At 34.3% G+C, this 24,190-nt stretch overlaps 1 protein-coding gene across 17 annotated transcripts in view; it reads left to right on the forward strand.

Annotated features, from left to right (window-relative positions):
• EMSY (EMSY transcriptional repressor, BRCA2 interacting) overlaps positions 1-24,190 on the forward strand; it is a 76,368-nt gene that overhangs the window by 9,451 nt on the left and 42,727 nt on the right. For 7 of the 17 annotated variants that reach the window (XM_032489456.1, XM_032489449.1, XM_032489455.1 and 4 more), the window contains 5 exons: positions 1,098-1,139; positions 4,583-4,758; positions 6,362-6,514; positions 8,468-8,727; positions 16,989-17,265. In XM_032489456.1, the coding sequence (XP_032345347.1) occupies positions 1,098-1,139; positions 4,583-4,758; positions 6,362-6,514; positions 8,468-8,727; positions 16,989-17,265 (908 nt within the window). The remainder of the gene's footprint in view (positions 1-1,097; positions 1,140-4,582; positions 4,759-6,361; positions 6,515-8,467; positions 8,728-16,988; positions 17,266-24,190) is intronic. The other 10 variants (XM_032489445.1, XM_032489452.1, XM_032489458.1 and 7 more) reach the window with 5 other exon arrangements.

Genomic DNA, 24,190 nt, shown 5'->3' on the forward strand with positions numbered 1-24,190 from the left:
CTGCCACAGTTTAGCAGATGATTCCTTTACTTGAAGCAAAGTTCAGTAACAAAGTAGTGTGCTCCCCAAATTTCACAGCCCCTTAGAGGTTTTTTGTAATGGTATTTGATATGTGTATATTGCTTGATAGATAGGCATTATAAATTTTTTGATGACTGACTCTAATATTTCATGTATTTTGAAATTCAGAAGAGATTGTAAAATATATGTTCTGCTTTTGAGAAATATGAATACAGTATGCCTTAATTAACTTTGAAAAGCCAACAAAATAAAATTATAAAGGATTCTTATCAAATTGGTTTCAGATCATTATAACTCTTTGACTGGTGGGGTGGAGGGTGGTGGAAGCCTGAGCAGGGATCAAGCATTAACAGAGTGTGTATGGGGACAGTGCTTCCTGAAAAATAGAAAGGATCAGAAATTATCCTTTAAATGTTAATACAAGATGATAGGAACATTTTATAAAATAAGGTATGTTATAGAATAATTTATTTGTCTTTTACTTTGATGTTTTAATGTGAAATATAACTAAAGAGAATAATTCAGTGCATTTCCATAATGTGATAGAGCTTTTAAACCAATTGTCAGTATTTGTATTGACCCGGTAGATCCATTAGCTTCACATTGTGCTTCACTGTTCCTCATTTTAGTTAACTGATAAAATGGGGTGCTACCTTTTTAACTGTGTAGTTTGAAAGTTTAGCTTTTTGAATTTTGAGATTTTTCAGCGGTAGGTATGTATGCACTGTAGAAATTTGGAAATTTTACACTAGCAACATTCAGTATTTAGTTGTTACACCAACATGGCTGAAACATTCCAATATTAATGTATTCCTTCTTTAAATTGCTCTAAACCTTTAACTTGGGATACTCTAAAAATAATAACTAAGCCTAGAGTCTAATTTGAGAACTGGTAACTATGCTCAATAATAAAGTAGTAAACACTAGTTTGCATTCAGAGGCACTTAGAGACAAAATTTGTACCTTAAAAGCATTAGAACAGTATTGTGGGGCAATTAGTTGTAACTTGATGCATCACTTTCATACTTAAAGGATAACATTTATTTAGTCTCCTTTTCCTTTTTTCCCCTTTAAAGAATGAATTTATCCTTATATTTGGGTGAAAGACCAAGTTACAGGTATGCAAATAGGTTATTATTATTTCAGGCTTTTTCTTGTATTTATTTCAGAATTGAAGCTCTCAATTATTCAGGGGCACGTATTCCATTTATGAATTAACCATGCCCCTTGCTTTTCCTTCTCTTCCCCTCCTCCCCCTCCTAATACTGCCCACCCTTTAGCTATTTTGCTGCTTGGAAGAAGTACCTCTAGTCAGAGGGTGGGAAGGGAGAGGAGGTGAAAATTTTAATTAGTCATTTTAGTACTTATTAGTTCTCCTGGAAAAGGTTTCGTGGAAGGATTTACAAGTATTTGCCAAAGTATTTTGGGATAATATGTGGGTTTCTTTAATCTATTTGACCTCTCCCTTTCCCTCCTCTCTCTTTTAGTATGGATAATTGAGAGTTGGCTTTTATCTACTTGTCTCCTCTTTTTTTCTCTCCTTTCTGATTTCTTTAGTACATGAATTTAATTTTGTGAAAGAATTTACTTCAGTGTATAATTTTAAGCTTCTTAGGTCTTTCCGTACTCCTGTTTTAATAATTTTTTATTTTGGTTTTAGTTTGATCATATTTACTTGTTGAGCGCAAGGGTCAGTGAGTGGGGAATGGTGAGGAAGGCATAGATCCGTCATTCTCTCCATCTCCTCTGCTCTCATTCCCTCAGAAGTAGCAACAGAACCTAATTCCAAAGATTATCTATAGGAGGGTTTCATACTCTGAGCCTGGAAAAAGTAATTTGAGCCAAGGAGGAATGCATCTGAACTGACTGCATTCCCTTTCTCCTCTCCCTTCCCTCCCCCACTCTGAACAGCAGCTTAGGCCAGAAGGAATGTGGTTGAAAGATGAAGAGAAAGCCTAGAAGATTGAGCACAAAGGAGGTGGAAACAAAAGGAGTGGAGTGTCTGGGATCAAAGAAAAGCCTTGCTTGTGGCTTGAACCATACATGTTTATTATTTGGCACGAGACTGTTTATTAAGTTTGATACTCTAATTCAGTTTTGAAACATGTCAGAATATTATGATATTAAATCCTAGAATGTCAAGGAGCTTCAGTTTTTAATTGGGCCACTCTTGCCAGCACTGTATCTAGATTTTGAAGAAAGTGGCTATCCAGAATTACTGTTCTTTTAACCAAAATTCATCAGCCAAAATTCATGAGATACTGTGTGAGTTTTTATATGAGGATGAGGATTTCGTACTGGAGCCCTGCACACCAAAGGATGAGAGGGCCAAGGTACTTCCATTAGTATCATGTTAGATTTCTTATGAAAGGGGCTGGAGCCAGGTTTCTGTCATCTCTTGCTGTACTTAGTATGAATAGAGAGCTGTTCTTTGAAACTTAGGTATCCCAGGAAAGCCCTGGAGTAAGATGTTTACAGAAAACTAAAATTCTGTTTAGATAGTTCATGCAACTAATGCATATTTACACCCTCTCTGCTAAGCAAATAGGAAAAATTTTAATCTAATTCTAACCTAATGTTTAATTTTTCATGCACTTAAAAAAAGTTTGAGCATGTTTGCATGAGTAGAAATTTGGAAGATTTATAGATCTTTTTAAAAGTTGCAGTTGTGTCTTTTTGCACTGCAAATTTTATCTTTTCAATAGTGTATATTCATGTGTTTCAGATTATTAATCTTCCATAATTTCTGCCATTTAAACAATATACCAGGTAAATGTAGGCATTATTTGTGTGGTAAGCTCTTACCAAGCAAGTTTATTAGTGATATTTTAATAAAGTGATAGCAAAATAGGAGCACACCAAGAAAATGCTGTTTAGCTTTTAGAATTTTTTCCTTTGACAATTCCCCCTTTCTGTCTTTCTTGTTTGTGTCATTCATTCTCTGTTTCAGAACTAGAATCAACTTGGAGGTTACATGATAACAAAATTGTAAGGGTTATGGGGGAATCTTATGAATTTCTCTTTCCCATGATTTAGGTAGGACTGTGTTAAACCAGGAAAGAATTTGCAGATTTCCCACAGTAACTCAATTGAGAATTCCTTGAATTCCTAGAAATTCCTTTCTGAACTGAATGTAAATTCTTCTCAAGCTGTAATTTATTTGTTCCATTCCGTGGTAGTGATTAGATAGCAGTGCCCAGTTAGTATAAATCAAAGGCAAAAATTAGACATAAAACACACTAGAAAAATTTTATACTTTCCACCTGTGATGTGGCAGTTTCAGTAGCATGACGTATTCTTGTTGAAGATGACATTTAGTAGCTGTGTGACCTTAGGCAAGTTATTTAGCCTCTCAGTGACTCAGTTTTCCCATCTATAAAATGGAGATATTACCAATTTCATAGGATTGTTGAGAGAATTGTATGCGTTAATAAATGTGAAATATTTAGAACAATGCCTCACATATAGTAATTGTTAATTGATGTTAACTATCGTCATTACCATCATTCATCATCATTATTTCACTAGCCACTAACAAGGGCTTTTTTGTACTCTATCTAAATCTGAAGAATCAGTGGACATAGAGTCTTAAACTCTAGGTTGGGTTGTAGAGTCTTTGGTTTTGAAAAAGGTGCAGAAATAATTCCAATTTAGTGAAGAGACTGATTTTTTTCTAGGTAAATTTTAAACCTCAACATTAATCCTTAGGAAAAGTGATGCAACTACCTTCTGTGGAGCCAAGTCAAGAGAAGTCAGCCACTGTCTTTCCATGTTTCAATCTCTGTTTGGATTCCTAAGATAAAATTTGCTCAAGAAGTTAGAGTAAAGAAACTGAGAATATTATTTGCTTAGGGGTAGAGTTCAATTGCCTCAAATACTTCCTAGAGTGAAGAATGGTATAAATAAGTAAAATTAAAGTAGTGGCAGGTTTCTCCCAGTGTCCTCAGATCTTGTCTGTTTTTTAACAGGAAGGGTAATAATATAACACATTGTCAGTGACACATGCAGTGATATACACAGCCCTCTTCTCTATCCTTTAGTACCTATAGTCTCCCTCGTTTACTGCCTCAGTTTCCCTTGTTTGAAAGCCTTAGAACCTCTGGCCATGCAGGCAGTTAGGATAATTTTGCCAAAGTTTAGTGAGTTCCAGCCTTAATTAAGGAAAATCTGATTTTTAAAATTATGAGTACTTTTTACCTTTTTAGCTTAATTACAATATTAAGTCCTAAAAGTTAGTAGAAATACAAGTTTTTATTAGCAATATTGGATTTAAGCTAATGAATATAATGTCAATATTTATTTAGAAGTCATGGGAAAATTTTTCATAGTTTCACCTATGTTCATTATAAGATTCAGATTATAAAATGTGTAAAAACCTAAGTGTGTGTGAAATTTCTGGAATTCTGATTATTATTCATAATTTTGATCTTGCTTTCTTAAAGCCTCTCCTGTTCACTCAGAGTACTTTTTATAATTTAAAAAGTTATATTTGAGTATATATATATTTGATTCATTTTTAGCGATTGAGAACTCTTGTAGCAACGTTTTCTTTTTTGTTTAGTATGTCTGGACCTAATAGCTCTTCAGAATGGTCCATTGAAGGTCGTCGATTGGTACCCCTGATGCCCCGGCTGGTTCCCCAAACTGCCTTCACTGTAACAGCTAATGCTGTTGCCAATGCAGCTATCCAGCACAATGCATCTCTTCCAGTGCCTGCAGAAACAGGAAGCAAGGAAGGTGAGTAGAGGAATATTTCTATATGTAGAGATGACTTTTCTCAGATTCTTCAAGAAAAGTTGTCTTATTTTTCATCTGTTTTTGTCCCAGTGTTTAAAGGTTGTAAAATATAGTGAGCAACTCTTGTTCTAAAACTAGAAACTGCCAAGTTTTTAGTCTCAGCCAAAATTAAATATCCCTTTTGTTCAAAGTGTGAATTATATTAATCACAAAATTGCAAAAAGCTTCTTGGAATGAATTTTGACATCAGTGTATCTTGTTAGTGAATAAAAGACCTTAACAGGTGACATGGAAAGTAAAAATAATAGAAGTCATTTAGCTGCTGGAGAAACTGATACTTTAGAAATAAGACTCCATTTTTGTCTGGAATCAATGGTATATGCTTCTCTGTTCTAGCAATGTGCTGAATCTATTATGGGTTACCTGGCAGATGGAGAAGGCTTTCTTACTGTTATTTAATCTAGTAATTGACACATAGTTTAAAAAATCCTTGGATTCTCCTGAGGTCACCAAAAGTAATATTAAATTTGAGAACGTATATTTGGGTTGACTTTAGTAGCTTAATTTGGTGTTAACATGAAAATGACCCTGAAAATAATGCAGTTGGCAGATTGCTTTGGGGAATTGTCTTTTCTTGACTTGCAGTGGGTTGTGGAGTAGTGTGAGATATTCTTTTCATACATGCCAGGCTCTGTTTTAGGCTGAAGGAAGCTATGTTAAGAAACAGTTATCAGTGTGTGAACTTGGTCTCCATTGAGTTCCTGATTTCTTTGTTGCAGGAGAGGTATCTTTCCTCTTTTCCCACTTCTATCTTTTCTGTTCACCAATTCTGCTAGAGTGGAAAGAATACACAATTTTCAATAGTCACATATGTGTTTGAATCCTAGTTTGCTCTTTCCTTGCTTTGTGACCTTCAGCAAGTCTTTTAATTTAGCTTCTGTGAGCCTCAGTTTCCTCATCTTTAAAATCAGGATGTTGTATTTTGAGAATTAGTGATAACATATGGAAAAGATTTAGCGTAAATCATAGAGCTCAGTAAATAGTGCCTATGAGCTATTCTTGCTTGTTGTTATTTAAGAATTCAAATATAATGTCATTACTTTAGCTATTATTGCACTGCTTAGGTGGCAAGTGATTAGTGAGCTGATTTATAATAAACAAGCCTTACCTTGGTTCCCCCCAGTAGCCAAGTTGGAGATTGCTATGGTTAGGGAAAAATTATCCATCACTCCATCATTGATACTGCTATTAGTGTTAAAAAGGAATATAAGTACATGCCTTTTGTCCAACTCCTGCTGTGAATGAAAAATGATTTTCATTTTTCTCAGTTTTAAACTTGGTTTCTCTGTAACATTGCTTTTCTCCATGGTCAATGTCACCTGTAGACTGCTGTTAAATACTTGGGGAAAACCCAGTTTTAAGTGATGATTTTCAGGAAAGGTTATTAATACCTTTTAATCTGTAGACCTAGTACCTAGTAGTGGCCTCTAACTTCTGATTACATGAAAATGTAAAAATTGGCCTGCAGTAAAAAAATAATTTTTCTGTATGCGTGGACAGTTTTGGCAAAAGTTAACAGCAGACTTTTTTATCGTTCCTTCAGTAGTGGTTTGCTATTCCTACACAAGTACCACGTCAACCCCAACCTCTACCCCTGTTCCAAGTGGCAGCATAGCAACGGTTAAGTCTCCAAGACCTGCCAGTCCTGCCTCCAATGTAGTTGTCTTGCCAAGTGGAAGTACTGTTTATGTCAAAAGTAAGTGATATTCTCAGTGTTATCAGGGCCATCTTGGCTAAAAGCTGCAGCATAGGCTCTGATTAGATCTGCCTTCCTGGATTAAATCATTGGTCCACTGGCTATTAGCAGTGGTTAGTTTTTGAAGGTTGTAAAGAATTCCTTTTTTCACATGTGACTAGGTATATATTGCTTTTTAAACAGTTCTGGGGGTTGAGAAATTACTTCTTTTTTGTTTTCAGTGGGGAATCTGCCTTGAAACAGTGTTCACTTGTTTTGATTGTCACGGATTAGAAATGTGAATAGAAACTAAAGGAATGTGCTTATGTGATTGATTTAGTGTTAACTCCTGTAATTAAAAACTTTGTAGTATTTTTAAAAATTACTTATATAATGTATCATCCAATTGTTAAATTCAGTGAAGCATTCTAGAGAGTCCCTCTTTCCTATTTCTAGTTGACTATAATTTTTTGAAGTTTATTTGCAGTTTTTAACCCTTTGATTCTACCCTGTGAAACAGTTTGATATCCAGTTCATTTTTTGTTTTTAATGTCTGTTATGTCAGCATTGTTTTGCTTTTGATGTCAACTGGAGATCATTAATATTTGATTTTCTTTTTCTCAGTTTAGTTATAAACTTAATTTCTTTGTAACTTTTAGTTGTGGACTTTACTGTCTTAGAAAGGATTATAGGTCATTGTCAGCTTTATTTCAAGTATAGTCTAAAAATTGAACATTTAGGAGTTATATTTTATTACCAATTTCATGATCCATGCTGTATACTTTTTTTTAATGTCTGTTCTGTAGAGATTTTCTATGTATATTGCAAAGTTTTATGTTTCTCACTTGATTTTTTGAAAAGTACAAAAACAATTGAGGCCTTAGAACATGAAGAAAAAACTAAGAATCTGGGGCTATTCATTAAGTTTATTTCTGATTTCTGTGGATTTAGCCAAGGTAGACTTTTAAAGTAATTGTGGAGATCTAGTTTTTGATCATTTTCTTAAAACATTGAAAGTGAATCCCAAACATGAAGAAACCATTTCACATAATACATAATTTGAAGTAACAGGAAGTTAATTGCTTTATTCTCAGAAGTTACACAGGCAACATTAGTTTGAGATATAATCATTCATTCATCTAACTTCATATGTGCAAGGCACTATACCAGGGAAGCAAACCAATAAGACTTATTCATTGCCCTTTGGGAGCCCCTTAATAACAGGAGATGTGCAGACCGACAGCCACATTGCTGGGGTAAGTGCTGCAGAAGAGAATGTATGAAGTACTTTCTAAGCTCAGAGGAGACATGGATTAGCTTTGCTTAAAGGAGTAAGGGAAAGTGTCACTGAGGAGATGGCTTGCAGGATGATGATAGAAGGATGATGAAGAGGTCATTGATGGTATGTGGTATTCCCCAAAGAATAATAGTATATAGAGACTCCAGATGGGTAGAATGTGTGATAAGATGGCTTTAGGGAATGGTGAGCAGTTCATTTTGCCAGGATCATAAGGGTGTCTGTAGGGTTGGGTGGAATAGGGTATTGTGTTCTTGGAGAGATATGGGACCTTGAATGATATAGTAATTATTTTTTGCCTCATCTTGTAGGGAGATAAAAACTACTAAAAGATTTGAGGCAGGGCATTGACGTGATTAGATGTGAGATTTTATAACTGGTAGTAGGATGGAGGGTAGAATAGAAATGGAGAGATTGGAAGCATGGACACCTTTTAGAAGGTTGTAGCTAAAAGACAGGCAGGCAATAGGAAGGCCTGTCATGGCCTTAGGGTTAAAGAAAAAGGAAGGCATTTAGAGATAGCTTCTCTGAGGGAGGATTGTTAGGACTTATTGTCTGATTGGGCATGAGGCAAAGGGAGAGATCAAGGATGACTGATGACATATTGATTTTAAAATAAAGTATAAAATGCAAAGTTTGATTGCTGTAAATGTAGCAATATTGTTATTGCCTTTCAGGTGTTAGCTGTTCGGATGAAGATGAAAAACCCAGAAAACGAAGGCGAACAAACTCTTCTAGCTCCTCCCCTGTTGTCCTGAAGGAAGTTCCAAAGGCTGTTGTTCCGGTCTCAAAGACGATCACTGTTCCTGTGAGTGGCAGTCCCAAGATGAGCAACATCATGCAGAGCATTGCCAACTCCTTACCACCCCACATGTCTCCTGTGAAAATAACCTTCACCAAACCATCAACACAGACGACAAACACAACAACACAGAAGGTATGTGGTGGAGGGAGTCTCTGTCTGCCAATTGCTGTTTTTAATTTCTCAGTCAGTATGATTCAGATTTAACAAACATGCACTGAGTGCTTACTATGTGCTTGGCATTATGCTGGGAATGTTCACATCTCTTTCTTTAATTCTGCACATAAAGCTTTGCGATAAGTATTATTTCACTTTTTGTGTACATTTTTGTAGATGAGGCTCAGAGATGCCGAATGACTAGCCTCATATGACACAGCTAGCAGATCTTTTAAGGCTTTTGTTATATTTTATTTTTGTGATTGCACTAGGAAAAAAATTAAAATATAAGGGATTTTTTTAACAACTTTATTTGGATAACTTTACCTTTAGGAATTTAGTTTTTATATTCCCAGTGTAATGAAATTGTCAGAGTTATGTATTTCATAGAAGAAAGGTAGGATATGATTAAGTGACTAATTTTTGGCATCTTCTTTTTTATTCTTTATATGCTATCATTAATTCATTTCTAAACTCTTCTCTCAGTATGTCCAAATCATCAGTATTCTGTCAATTTTATGTTATTAGAACCCTTTAACTTCCCATACTAATCTGGATGCTGATGGTACCCTAGTCTTGTTTTACATCTCTATTTCTGAAATCTCCCTTTCACCATAATTCTGATCTTCTTTCTTGATTTATTTACTAAGTTACTGGAGCACATCCTCTAGTAGCTTTTTTGTATATGGGTGCAATGGAAAATAAAATTTTTGAGACCTTGCATGGTAGACTGAAAATTTCTTTATTCTAATCTCCTACTGTCTTGATGTAAGTTTAAGTAGGTAAGTATTCTAGGTGGGAGGTTATTTTCTTGAGAATTTTGAAGATATTTCTCTGTTAGCTGTTGGCTTCCAGTATTGCTTTTAAGAAGCCCAATGATATTCTAATTCCCGATCCTCTTTTTCTCTCAGAAAACTCTTACTAACTGTCAGGGTTCTGAAATTTTAAGGTAAATTTCCTTTGAATGGGTCTTTATTTTATTCACTGGGTTGCACACTCAGTGGCCCCTATCATTCTGGGCACTCATATCCTCCAGTTTGGGGAAATTCCTTGAATTATTTCTTTGATTTTTCTCTATCGTCTCTTTTTGGATCATTTGTTATTCTGCATGTTGAATGCCTTGATTGATCCTTTAATTTTTTAATCTTTCTCACTCCCAGTTTTCATTTGTTTGCTTTTTCTTTCTACTATAGTATTATGGTTAAAAGCCTGGATTTTGGAACTAAACTTCCTGAATTTGAGTCCCATTTTTTGCCACTTACTGAGAAATCTAAACTGTAGACCTAATTTTTTCTCTTGTAAAATAGGGAAAATGCTTTATCTATTTTATAGGGTTTTGGGGTATAAGTAAGTCAGATAATAAATATAAACTGTTAGAATAGAGCCTAACACATAGTAAATGCTCTTTAAGTATTTTCTTTATTCTTCATTACTTCTCTGGAATTTCTCATTTTTGCTATCATACTTTACATTTCTAGTAACTCTTTCTTGTTGTCTGAAGGTTCCCTTTAAAAAAAAAAACCCAGCATCCTGCTCTCTCAAAGTCACTGTATTCTCTTTTCTGATGATATTCATGATAATTTTTTGATGTTTTCTTCTTTCATGTTTTCTCTCTTTTTGCCTATAAATTTCTATTATCTATTTGTTTTGATCTCTGTCATTTCAATTTCCTTAAATGCTGGCTGTCTGCTTATATATGGAAATGGGTACCAAGAAGCTGACAGAAAGCTCTGTGTGTAGGGGAGGGCATGTTGATGGTAACTTTCATTGTAGGTTGACCTAGCTGGACTGTTTTGTTGAGACCCACCTACTACCCCTTTACCTCTACTAGTTGTTACTCTCACAAAGTCTTTTTCATGGACTGGCCAGATTCCTCAGAGAAGAATCTTCCGGTCTTCTGCCTAGAGTAGTAAACTTGTCTGCTAGTATTTTGGGAGTAAAGGGAGGGAGAGGGCTGGATAGTCTCATCATTCAATATGTAGATTTTACTTAACCCCTTGGTTTTCAGCATAGCATCCACCCCCTTAGCCTGGTATCATCAGATTCCCTTGGATTCACTATCTCCCTCAAGTGAGTAAGTTTTTCTAGTCTTCCTTTAGCATGGGGGAAGATAGCTGGGGATCTTAACTCTGCTTAAACAGATTTTCAACTAATTTTCCTCTCTCTAGTCCCACTTTTACCCATACTTTGGAAGTATCTGGTACTCTTGAGTTCCTGAGTCTTTCTGGGGTTCTTTGAACGTTGTCTTGTTTTTTGTTCTTCTGTTTGTTGTCTTAGGTTTCCACTTGCTGGGTATGCTTGATTGGTTACCACTTGTCTGTTTGTTTTCCACTTTCCAAAACTTGATAGTTGTTGTCTCCTTTCCATTTGGACTTTATAGGTTTATGTGCCTTTTAAAAATAAACACCTTCATACTATTTTAGAGGGATTTGGGGGAAGGAGTAGAGGTAAATTCTTATTTTCAATAGGTGGTTGTTCCTACTTCTGAATATTCAGTTCCATGATAACATCCATTTAAAGAACCTCCTTGAATTACCCGTAAAGATGTCATTATATAATATATAAGAAATTATAATTTTCTTACTAAACTAGAAATGATAATGAGTTGATCTGTGGAATATAATTCTATCTTCAGTCTTAGGATGAAGCATTATAGTTTAGTGTTAAAAATAAAGTAAGAATTTTTATAGTCAAAAAGACCTGAATTGGAACCCCAGCTCTTCCAGTATGACCTGAGATAAATTAGTCTTTCTGAATCTGTTTACCCATCTGTGAGATGAGAGTAGTGCCAATTTTATAAGGTTATTGTGAGGATTAAATGAGATTGGGTATTTTAAGTTGCAATACAATGTATGTGCTCAAAAAATGTTAGGTTCCTTCCCTTGCAGGTATTTTATGGAAAGCAGGGTCACCTAACGTTATTAACTTTCTGCATTTCTTTGGTCGACCTATATAAAAATACTTGCAATAGATGGGGGCTCATCTATAAGTGTAGTCAGTGAACTTTACAAAAAAATTTATTTGCACTGAGAATGAGCTGTTCCAAATAAGTGAATTTGTCAGTTAACTGAAGCTTTCCCCTTAATATGTAGAAATTTACTATTTTTGGTGACTTCTTAAATGGTACACTGAACATAACTTTTGCATTTGTATTTGATGACTCCAAGGTAATCTTTCTGAATATCACTTCTCATATTATATTATAATATAATTATAACTTTCTGGGCTAGCCCTGTATTAGGTGTCATCAGCCTGCTATCTCTAAGGGTTTTTATGTTTACTTTTTGTAATATTTTTACTGCCCTGTTTGCTAGATCCATTTTATCAGTAATTCTTCTCTTTTCTCCCCCTTCTCATCTGCTCTTTTAATTTGGTGTTTGAGAAATAATGTAGTGAAGGTATAGCTAAAAGACACCCACCTCCAAACCATGTCCTTTTATTCCTTTACTCTGTTTTATTTTTATTCATTATACTTACAACTTATTAACATTATATTACATATATGTTTATTTCCTGTTTCTACCATAGAGAATAAGTTACTGAGGGTAGAGACTTTGTCTTATTTATCACTATTCCCTAGTGTTTAGAACAGTGCCTGGAATGCAGTAGGTGTTAACTAATAATCGTTAAATGAAGGATGAATGAATGAATGAATGAATGAATAATGAATAAATATATCTGGTTCCAGTACTGGCTCTGCCACCTCTCTTGAGCCTCAATTTCCTTATAAAACAAAAATAATGATAGTGTTTACTAAATAATTAAATGAGATGATTCATGAAAAGTACTTAACATAAGACATGTGATGAGTGCTCAGTACATGTCACCTAACATTAGCTGTCCAATCTTCCTGGTAAGACCTATATAAAAATACTTACAGTACATGGGGGGCTCACCCATCAGTGAAATTGGTGAACTTTTTCTTTGATTCACTGACTTTGTCATACTTTAATTGGTTTCTTTTTTTCTGCATTGTCAACTGAGAATGGATAGTTGAGGTTATCAGACTTGTGATACTCGTAAGAGAGCATATTTATCTCCAGAGATATTCCTGAGTCATACTATGAAATTATAGGCTCAGAACCTTAGATTTATCTTACTGTGTTTAAAAAAAAACATTTAAAACAAATTAAAAATTAGACTCAATTCATTCCACAAATATTTCCTGAGTGTCTATTATGTTTCAGATGCAAAACTGTACTCTTTTACTTCATATGTACTCATGCCATTAATTTTTGTTATTTCATGGACAAGCTGAGTGTGGGTAGGACTAATAGATATCCTTTGGGATTTTTATTTATTTTTTGTTTTCCTTTTGCTGGGTAATTGGATTTTTTGAAATCTCTGTAAGGCTATTGCCATTCACCTTAGATTTCTCACAAACCCTATGTGAGTCAATATAGGAATTATTTTAATTAAAGTGACTTTTACATTAAGTATAATTATAAATTTGTGGACTTAATTCAAATTCAGATAGGTCATATATTTTCAGGGTAGACAAGTTTCCACCTGTGTTAATGTGGTGCCTTCATTTTAAGTATAACATTGGTACAGCACTTATATAAACAAAGCAACAGAATATAGCTTTATGCTTTCACATGCTTGATTGATATTTTTCATTTTATCCTTAGGGTGCAAGTCCCAGCACTCTTAAGGAGTTTTTGTGAGTGCTAGAAGGTCAGTAATTTAAATTATGGCCTGAATAAACACTGTTTGGTTCACTTGGTTTCAGAATCCCATTATTTCCCTTGTTGTAACAAGCAGCTAAAGTACAAGTAAATTTTCCTCAAGGTGGATCTCTGATTTTGGATAACCCCTTTTCAGATTAGAAATCAACTTGCAGACTGAAATCTCAAAATATATTTTATCATTTGTATCTGTAATCTAAGACATGCTCTTAAACACTCTAGATTTATTTTACTGAAATGTTGTTATCTTAATGTTAGAAGTCTACATACATACTCTAATTCTGAAATTGCAAATATTTGACCCAAGTGTGAATACTTCTCCTTCCCTTACACATGACAGACATTGCTAATTAACTGTGGCACACTTTCCTGCCAAGCCTTGGTGAATCCTCATCTGTGCCTCAGAGTCCTTATAAATACTGTGCTCCAGGAAGCTACTACTAATAGTTCAGAATTGGCAAATATGAAACCTAATTGCTATTACTGCTCTTAACTGGTTTGGCTGTAGTAGCTGTGAGTTCTTTGGATTCTCAGAGGTATCAGAATTCGGGGAAAAGATATATAAAATTTTTTAATGAAACAAAAATAGAGTACGTTAAAATAATTTCCAGATTTATTTGATCTATAATGCCTTTTCTGATACCCTTTTAATATTTATTAAGTAGTAATAATAAATTACTAATAAGTATCATTTGTCGACTGTCAACTATTGACCACCTGCTATGTGCCTAGCACTATGTTAGATGCTTCACACCATTACTTCATTTAATCCTTGTAATAATTTGCAAGGTAGGTATTATTATCCCTATTTTATAGATAACAATTGGAACCCAGAGATTTTTAACATGTCCAGGGGCCTGCCATTTGTCAGTGGCAAAGGCAGTATTAAGCTCAGTTTCATTTGACTCTTAACTTCTGGTCTTTTTACCATGTTGATCTACTTCTCAGTTTATATGATGGCTGGTGGTTGTGTTTGTAATAATGCTATATAGGTGTTTACTGATCAAGGCTTGTATATCTCTCTTGACTCCTCCAATAATCAACAAACTCTTTAAAGTAATGGACATGTACTTACATCTTAGAATTCTCTGTAACACTGATGTATATAATAACAATGATATAGTCAAAGCTTCTTTGAGATGCAGGTACTGAATACAGCCATACTCAATAAGTTTTGGCTGACTGATTTAACTTCAGGCCTTCTTTAGGACTGATACAAAAATGAACAAGAATTTCTCCCTTAAAGTCTTTGGATTTTTCAAAACAATTTTCTGTCCCAGGTAGGTAAAAGTAATTTTGGTGAAAGAAGAAAAAGACACTGCTTTTTTGGGGTATCACTAAACCACCATTACACTTGCCCAGAATAAAACTGATTCTACGGATTTGTAAATGATTTTTGTGTTCTCAGCCGTAAAATGGGGATAATAATAGTATCTGTGTCACAGGATTGTTAGATTTAAATAAGCTAATGCATATTAGCTCTAGGAGCTAATCTTGAATCTGCCTTTTCCTTAACCTGTCATTTTCATACATCAAGTTCTGTTGACTCTACCTTTTAAAATAATCTGAATCTGATCACTTCTCTTTATTTCGACTACTTACACCGAGTCCAATCAGCCTCTGTCATTCCTTGCCTAGTCAACTGCAGTAGCCTCTTTACTAGTCTTGCTGCTTCTACTCTTACCTCTCACCACATAGCAGCTAGAATGATCTTTTAAAATGTAAATCAACTTTTATTGTTTCCTTATTTAAAAGTGGCTTCCTATTATACTCAGTGTAAAATTTAAATTCTTGACTCTGGTTTACAAATTTGATCTGAACTCCACTTACTTTTGCAGTCCCTCCTTGCCCTATATGCTTTTGCTGCACTGGCTCTCTTTTTTGTTTTTAAATACATCAAGCTAATTCCCACCTTAGGTCTTTTGCTCTATTTTATTCTCTCTGTCTGAGCTCTCTCTCTGCTTTGTCCCTGTATCATCTATGTTTTTCTTGTCATACTGGCTAACCTTGAAGTCTCTTTCCTGCCTCTTTTTTTCCTCCAGTCTCTGTATCAACCTATGAACAAATCCTGTTGGTTTTAAATTAAATATGTTCAGAATCTGTTCACTTTTCACCAGTTCTGCCACACACAGTTTGGTTACCATCACCTCTGCTTGGTTTATTGCTGGAGCCTCCTAATTTGTCTCCCTGTTTATACTGTCTCTGCCCTACTGTACTTTTCCCCTAGCAGAAGAGTAATGCTTTTTAAAGAATGCTTTATTTTTTAGAACAGTTATAGATATACAGAAAAATTTAGAAAATAATACAGAGAGTTCTCATATACCCTGCATTCAGTTTTTCCTATTAACATTTTGTACTCGTATGGTACATTTGTTATAGTTAATGAACCAACATTGATGCATTAATATTAACTAAAGTCCATGGTTTATTCACATTTCTTTAGTTTTTACCTATTATCTTTTCCTGTTTTAGGAAACCACATTACATATTCTTGTCATTGCTCCCTTAGACTCCTCTTGGCTTGGGAAGTTTCTCAAATTTTCCTTGTGTTTGATAACCTTGACAGTTTTGAGGAGTACTACTGGTCAAGTATTTTATAGGATGCCCCACTGCTGCAGTTTATCTGATGTTTTTCTCATGATTAGACTAGAGTTATGGGTTTTCAGAAGGAAGACCACAGAGATAAAGTGCCATTTTTGTCATATCATATCAAGGATATATACTGTCAACATGATCTTATATCATGTAGTCCTCCATTATTTCCCCGAATCTGCCTTCTACTACTCTCTACCTTATAAATTCCAATCCTGTTCAGTAGGTCCTTCAACTTTTATGAACATACCAAGCTTGCTTCTGCCTCAGAGCCTTTAAATTTGCTGCTCCCCATGCCATTGAATGTTCTTGTTCTTCCTCTAGGTAGCAACATGATTCACACACCTACTTCTAGTTTCTGCTCACATGTCACCTTAACAGAGAGCTCTTCATTGAACAGTTTATTAAAAAAATACATCACTCCCATTTTCTTTTATTTCCTACCATGCTTTATTGTCTCTTCCATTTATCTCTACATGACATATATTTACTTTTTTGTTTTGTTTTTCTCCCCCTACTAGAATGTAGCTTCATGAAAATAGGAACTTTTGTCTGTTTTGTTCATTGTTCATTCCACTATCCCCAGCATCTAGAACCATGCCTGGCACATAGTAGATGCTCAACAAATATTTATAAGTGAATGACTATCCAAATTATTTTCTAGGCAAATTGTGCCAATTTGTACTCCCTAAGTGGTACATTGAAATGCTTACTTTGCTGTATCTTGTACAGCATTGAATGTTTCTTTTAAAATGTATGGTTGGTAAAAATTGTTTCTTTTAAATACATTTTGATAATTACCAGTAAAGGAAAGCTTTCGTTTATTTTTAGTTATAAATTTCTTTTTCTTGAATTGCTTTATCATGTTTCATAAACTGATTTTGAATTGTATAGAACAATGAATCTAGGTACATTAGGATATAGTAGGTACATGAAAATAACTTATTTTACCTTCCTTAGGTTATCATAGTGACCACATCACCAAGTTCAACCTTCGTGCCCAACATTCTCTCCAAATCCCATAACTATGCAGCAGTCACTAAGCTTGTACCAACATCAGTCATTGCTTCCACAACCCAGAAGCCACCAGTGGTTATAACTGCTTCACAGTCCTCTCTGGTCAGTAGTAGCAGCAGTGGCAGCAGCAGTTCTACACCATCACCTATTCCTAATACAGTTGCAGTAACAGCTGTGGTTTCTTCCACACCGTCTGTGGTCATGTCAACAGTAGCACAAGGTAAGTGGTGATTCACCACATAATTCTGTCCCTGTGGTATATGGGAATTTTGAAGAAAACTTTGTGGGTGTGTTTTTCTGCTTTGAGTGTGAAGGTCCTGACTGTTATGTCAGAGATTACCACTTCCCCTCCCCTAGTTTGAGATTGTGAAGATAGTGGTTTTCTCAGTTTTCTTATATTAATATGCTTACTGTAAGATTTTTTTCAAATGTACAGTACCTAGTCACCTAAGCAATTAACATTCACAAAATGCAGGTTAAATCTTGTCACAACAAATTTCAAAGGCATATACAAATATCTTTAATGTAATGAAATTTTTCAGTGAGAAACTTGACATTATTTTACTACAGGTTCTTCAGAAAAAACATTAAGTAGACAACCTCTTCAAAGTAAGTGACCCAGTGATAAGAAGTAGTGAGAAGAGGATGATTTCAAGGACATGCCATTCACCTTTTCTTCAGTCTCCTGTATTTTCTGTGTGGGTGGATGATGGGAGGTATTGATTGGAACTGAGGCTGAACTAAAGGACAGTTGCTGCTTAATAGCAGAGGAAAGGAAATGTGGGAACCTCAGTTCCATGTTAGCTTAATTCTCTTGAGCTCTCTACTATATCTTTGTGTTCCCTCGTAGAAAAGGCAAGTAGCACACTGTTAGAATTTTCTTTTTACAATGTTGTTAAGTGCTAAGATGGGAATCAGAGGGAACTATTTAATATACCTATGGTCATAGTCTATCAGAGAGAGCTTGAAAGCTATATAGAACAATATTTAGTACTTTTTTCCCTCAATGAATTTTACTTGCATTATGTATAGCTTAAGATAGACCAGGACTTGGAAATATCCTAGTTTGTGAACTAGTAGTGAATGCAGACAGTGTTTTTCATAATTGCTTTAGTGAGTTTAGTGTATTCCATATAACTTTGTTAGCAAGGAATAAGTTACATAAGATGCAGATGTGGTCAGTATTCCCTCACTCGATAGGTCTCATTGGCAGAATGTGACAGCATCTGTCATTTTCTGCCTCTAATACCCATTTAATGTCTCAATGACAGGAAATAACATGCTTGAAATTTTATTTGTTACCTTAAAGTTTAAAAAGTTAAAAAAACTATTCCAATCTTTCTGTGTAGCAGTAAACTATAATATAGTATTATTAAAAATAGAAATGATTTTTATATAGAAAGTCTGTATAGATGTTGGTTGCAAACATGATCCAAATTCACCACTTCACAATTTGAAGGTGAGAAAAGGAAAGACCACCTGTTTCCTTACCTTACTGACCCCTGTATCAAAACTGTCACCCATTGATAGTTGTTTTTCCACTTCTAATAATCGTTACACTGTTTGCTGCAGTGTTACTGTTTAGGGTTACTGTTCTTCTGAGGAAAATGTTATTATTTGAGATAAGACGGGTATTTCTCTTGGTTACTAATGAAATAACTTTAGGCAAAATGAATATTCCATGCTTCTGGTTTTCATTCTTAATTTTCTCCAAGTGTCTTCTGAATCTCTTGGGAACTTATGACTTCCTTATTTTCTCCTTTGCTTCTTAGCATCCTGTATCTCTTTGAGCTTTAAGTCACTTTAGGAGTGCTAGACAAGACATCACAGAGATTTCTTGTAAATTCACTGGAATTCAGTAGAGCATGAGCGATGTAAAAGTAAAGTATCTGAATGTAGATACTCAAGGAAACTATATGATTATTTTGAGAGATTTAATTTAGATATTGTAAGTGCTAAGAAATTAAGGTATTTTCTTTTAAAAAAGGTAAATCTTACTGGAAGTGGTAATATATAAACTGCAGTTGTGATTCTGACTGCAAGGCTTCTTTATCAGCTCCTGTGTGGGAACATAGGGGACAAGGGCATTCAGTGTCTGCTTCTGCTGGGGACTAGAGACACTGTTTTAGAGCTGATATATCTATCTCTGGTTATTCTTGTAGGGGCAGCTGGTGGTACGGGTGAAGAGTCTTAGTAGCGGTAACTTGGTGGGTGATTCCATGTTTATAAGTGTAGAGATGGTTCCAAAGATAGGGAGTAATGTGTGGTTGTTCATGCTGTGGGAAGAGAAAGGAACTCAATATTTGAAATATGGGAAGTCTTAAATTCTACCAATTAGAACGGTTATTCTGAATTGGTCATCTACAGAACAGGATAATTGAAAATTTTTATTATGGAAAATTCCAAACATGCATAAGTAGAATAATAAAATGAACCCCCATGTGCCCATTATTCAGCTTCAGGGATGAGTAACACATGGTCAATTTTGTTTCATCTGTACCTGCTATTTTTCTATATTAACTCTGACGTGGAATGTTTTGAAGCAAATCCCAAATACCATGTAATTTCAGCTATAAATACCTCAGAATGTATCACAACTCACAGTACCATTCTCACACCTAGAATTTTTAGCAATAACTTCTACATATAGTAAAATAGTAGCTGAATTTCCTTGATCATATTGTAAAATTTAAAAAAATTAAGATCTTGATAAGATCTATACATTAATTGATATGGCTATGTCTTTATTAACTTATAGGTCTCTCTTCCTTTTTTCCCCCCTCTTTTTGCAAATTGTTTGTTGAAGAAATTGGTCATTTTTCCTGAAAGTTTCCCGTAGTCTGGATTTTGCTGATTTTAATTCCCGTGGTGTGGTTTAACAAGTTCTCCTGCTCCATATATTTCCATAAAACTGGTAGTTAAATCAAGAAACTTGATCAGATTCAAGTCTGATTGTTTTTGGACATAGGGGGAATGAACATTTTATAAGTGGTAGTCCTGTTGTGTACTTATAAGTGCACATGTGTACTTCCTTTTGCATCATTTTATGATGCACATAATTCCTGGTTTCTTGCTAATGATACTAACATTAATCAGTAGATACAAGTATTACCAAATGTTTTTATAGCTATTGATAACTTTTACCTGTATCTTTATTTTACTGGTAATTGCAAAATGAATTTTGTCTTTATTTTCTTCATTTATTAGCTGGAATTCTTAAAGCACTTTCCTTATTACCGTAGATAACCCTGAGGTATAATTCATATAGGAAAAGCAGGATGAGTGCTGGATTGTTCCCTTTTATTTATATGTTTTCAGATAATGACTTGGTTCAGTGATCAATGAGAGTTTTGTTCCCCATATCATTAAGATTTTAGATATCTGTCAATCCATTGCAGATACTCTTTTGGTGCTCAAATTGTCCAGTCTGTTACAGTGAGAGCCTCTGCAAGTTGGCTCCTAAATTCTTTTGACACAACCAAGTTAGTTCTTAATAGCTTCTTTGTTTTGTGGTATGACATATTGTTCCTGTTCATCTTGTACACTACAATCTGGGGACCATGGTGATGGTCATTGCTACAGCATTAGTTATAGTTCCTAAAGCTTTTCTGTGGACAGAGCTAGAGTCCTTTTTTATCAAGGAAGAAGTATACCATCATCCTGGTATTACCCAATTCCAATTTAAAGTTATGTTTTTTATTTCTTTGTTCTTCTGTTTGTCTAATTGTGTCTTTTCTTCCTCTTATATTGAAAATCATGGTTTCTAACAATTAATAAAATTATATATTTGATTTACCCTGTAATGTATAATAGTTTCAAAATTAAAAAGAAACAATATGACAACTAACAATATAATTGCTTAACAGAATTTAAGATTTTGATATGGTCCTTTTGGTTCTTAGGGTATTCCCACTAAGGATATACAGTCAAATTACTATATTTTAAAGTCACTTGAAATAAGTTTTTTCTCTTTGGTTAAGCTCTAATTTGGTATACAGTTAAGTTAGTTTGTTTAATTTTGTTTTTTTTTTTTATGAATTGCATTGAAAAAAATTTTAATCTAATTTTATTCATAATTACATAAAATATTTATGTAGTTCCAAAGTCAAACCCACAAGATGTGTTCTGAGAAGTCAGCCTTTGATCTACAGTTTTGTCTTTCCCTGATAGATAACCTTTCTTTTGATTAGTTTTTAAATTTATCCTTTAATTTTTTAAATATTTTGTATGTATTTTATTTTTCCCTTTTTCTTAGATAAAAGGTAACATAATATACTCACTGCTCTGCATTTTACTGTTTGGAAGGGATAATTTTTCATTTGTGGTTATGAGTCTGGGGCAGATAATACGGAAAAAGGTGAGAGTTGAAATGTGTTTTGTGCATATAGAAAGAAATAATTTATTTTAGATGACCACTTCATATTTGATTCTTCCCTTTTTTCTCCCTCTAGATTGAATATTTATCAGACTAGAAGTTGTAAATAGCCTTTTTTCTTATCTCTTAAGTCCATTTGATTCTTCTTGTTCCTCATTAACCAAAGAATTGGGGGGGGCTATTGTTTATTACTCAGGTGGATTACTATGCCTTTTCTATGTTTTATTCTGTCTGTTTCTCAGATAAATCCTATTGCCATTGTCTTTACTCATTTGGTGGGAGAAATTTCTTTCATCTTGTTCTTCTCACATTTTTTTATGAACTTGATGGAGTATTTTACCCAATATTGTGACAGTCTTCTGCTCATCTTTTATTTTCCCTTCTTGACCTCGCTTCAGCCTAATACAGTGCTTCCTATTGCATAGTATCCACTAGTACTCCTGTTCTCATCACTGTATTTATTTTCCTTAGTCTCTCCCTAAATGCAATTCCTGTTTTTCATTTCTGTTTCATGAAATCCCCCAACCCTATCAATTCAAATGTGTCCTCATTTAGTATCCAAGTTTTTTAAAACCTAAAAGTATTAGCGGATTAAATAATTTAGAGAACAGTAGAGAACAAAATTCTGTCAATAATCTAACCACTCCATCACAGTAGCACTTTCCATTTTACATATTACTGCCTTTTTACCTGTGTGAATAATATTTTTTATTTATTTGGAATAAAAAAATCTGTATTCTTTTTGATATCATACTTCAAGTAACATTGCTTCATTAGCATTCTTCTGTTTTTCTATAGTTATCCTAATTATTTTCAGTGCTGTTTAATATTTGTTACTATTGCATAATTCATTAAAATTATTCCCTTAATGTTGGATTGAGTATTTCCAGGTTTTACTATTATAGATTTAACTATGGTGAACATCTTTGTGAATTTAATTGAGCCCTCTATTTTCTTAGACCCAGCTCTCGGAGCAAGATTACTAAATTAGGGGGTTGGAATTTTTTTTAGAGTTTGCTAAATGTCATATTTTAGTTCCCTGAACTATTATCATCTTGAAATATTTTGGTAGTGTGTGTCCACTACTAAGTCCTTGTTCTCTTGTTTACAAAAAAGGTGAGGAGTATAATTTCTAGGATTGAAAAAATTTTTGGATGTCATCCTATTTAACTAGTCAGTTATTTAGTACCTGATTTTTTCCCCTTTAATCTCTATGGGTATAAGGCAAAACACATGTAATTTTCTACAGTTACGTATCTTCTTTCCCCTTCACTTACATGACTTTGTTTTTTGATGTCTTTTGAGTTACATTCTTTCTCTAGGGTTCATGTTAAAATTCTAAACTGTTTCATATTTATTCAAAATTACTAGTGTAGCCTGAACTGTATGTAATTCCTCCAAATATGGACTACTACGTGTGCTTTGGTGTTTTTCACAGCAACCTGTATTCTTTTTGGCATTCAAATATGTAATAAATTGTTACAGAGCCCCTAAATCTAAATTGAATTGCAAAATGTGATGAGTAATTGAATGACTCTACATAAATCTGCATTGACTGGTGGTTGATTTTTAACAAGAAGAAAATTTACTGTCTCACAAAACCAAAAGTCTGGAAGCAAGGAAGTTCCTGTTAAGTTATACAGTAGCTCACTGGAGCCATCAGGGAGTTTATTTTTGCCTTTCTTCTGTGCTTTCCCTGTTGTATCAGCTTTTCCCCCAAGTACCTCCCATCATGGTTAGAAGATGAGTATAGCAGTTTTATGTATTACATCCAGATGTAAGAACAGGCACAGGAAGAAGAAACAATACCTTCTGTGGATCTCTCTTAGGAAAGAGAAAAACTTTCCCACCCAAAAGTCCCCAGGAGAAAGTTCCCCTCATGTCTTTTTTGGCCACAACTGTGTCGTATACCCCAGCCTAAACTAGTCTCTGGCAAAAGGAATGAGTCCACCATGACTGGCTTAGATCAATTAGGAATTGCCCTGTAGGGCTGGCTTGGGACCAGACTCCCCCAAAGTATATGCCAGTGACCAGGATCCTTTGGGGGAGAAATGGGGTTCTGTTAGGAAGAAGGGCAGAGGAGAGAGAAAATTAGTCAGGCAACTAAGAATGTATGCTGCATTAGATTATTTTAATAAATGGTTTTAGAAAGTTGACTTTACGTTTATTTTTATGCATGTCAGTGAGATTAGATTGGTGGATAGAATTGTTCAGATTATCCTTTTTTTTGGTCTACTTGTATTAGTTATTGAGAGGAGTGTAAAAATCTCCAGCTATAATTGTAGCTTTGTACATTTCTCCCTTTGTCAGTTTTTGTCTCGTGTATTTTGAGCTCTTTTATTAAATGCATGCATGTTTAGGATTGTTGTATCTTCTTGATGAATTGACTTCCTTTTCATTATGAAACATTGCTCTTTTTCTCTGGTTATACTCCTTATTTTGATGTTTACCTTTTCTGATATTAATGTTGCTACTCCAACTTTCTTATAATTAGCATTTGCATGATATTTTTCACCTGTTTACTTTTAACCCGTCTGTACCTTTGTATTTAAAATGCATCTCTTATGCACATTGTATAGTTAGGGCTTACTTTTTTTTATCAGTCCAACCATCTTTGCCTTTTAACTGTTTAGTCCTTTTATATGTAATGTAATTATCAATATGATTGAGTTTAAATCTGCTATCTTGATGTGTTTTTTGTCTTCTCTATTATCTGTTTCCTTTCCACACCCTTTTCCTGTCTTCTTTTGTTGCATTTGTTGAGTTTTTT

The sequence above is a fragment of the Camelus ferus genome, chromosome 10 (assembly GCF_009834535.1).
Source record: "Camelus ferus isolate YT-003-E chromosome 10, BCGSAC_Cfer_1.0, whole genome shotgun sequence".
Lineage (NCBI taxonomy): Eukaryota > Metazoa > Chordata > Mammalia > Artiodactyla > Camelidae > Camelus > Camelus ferus.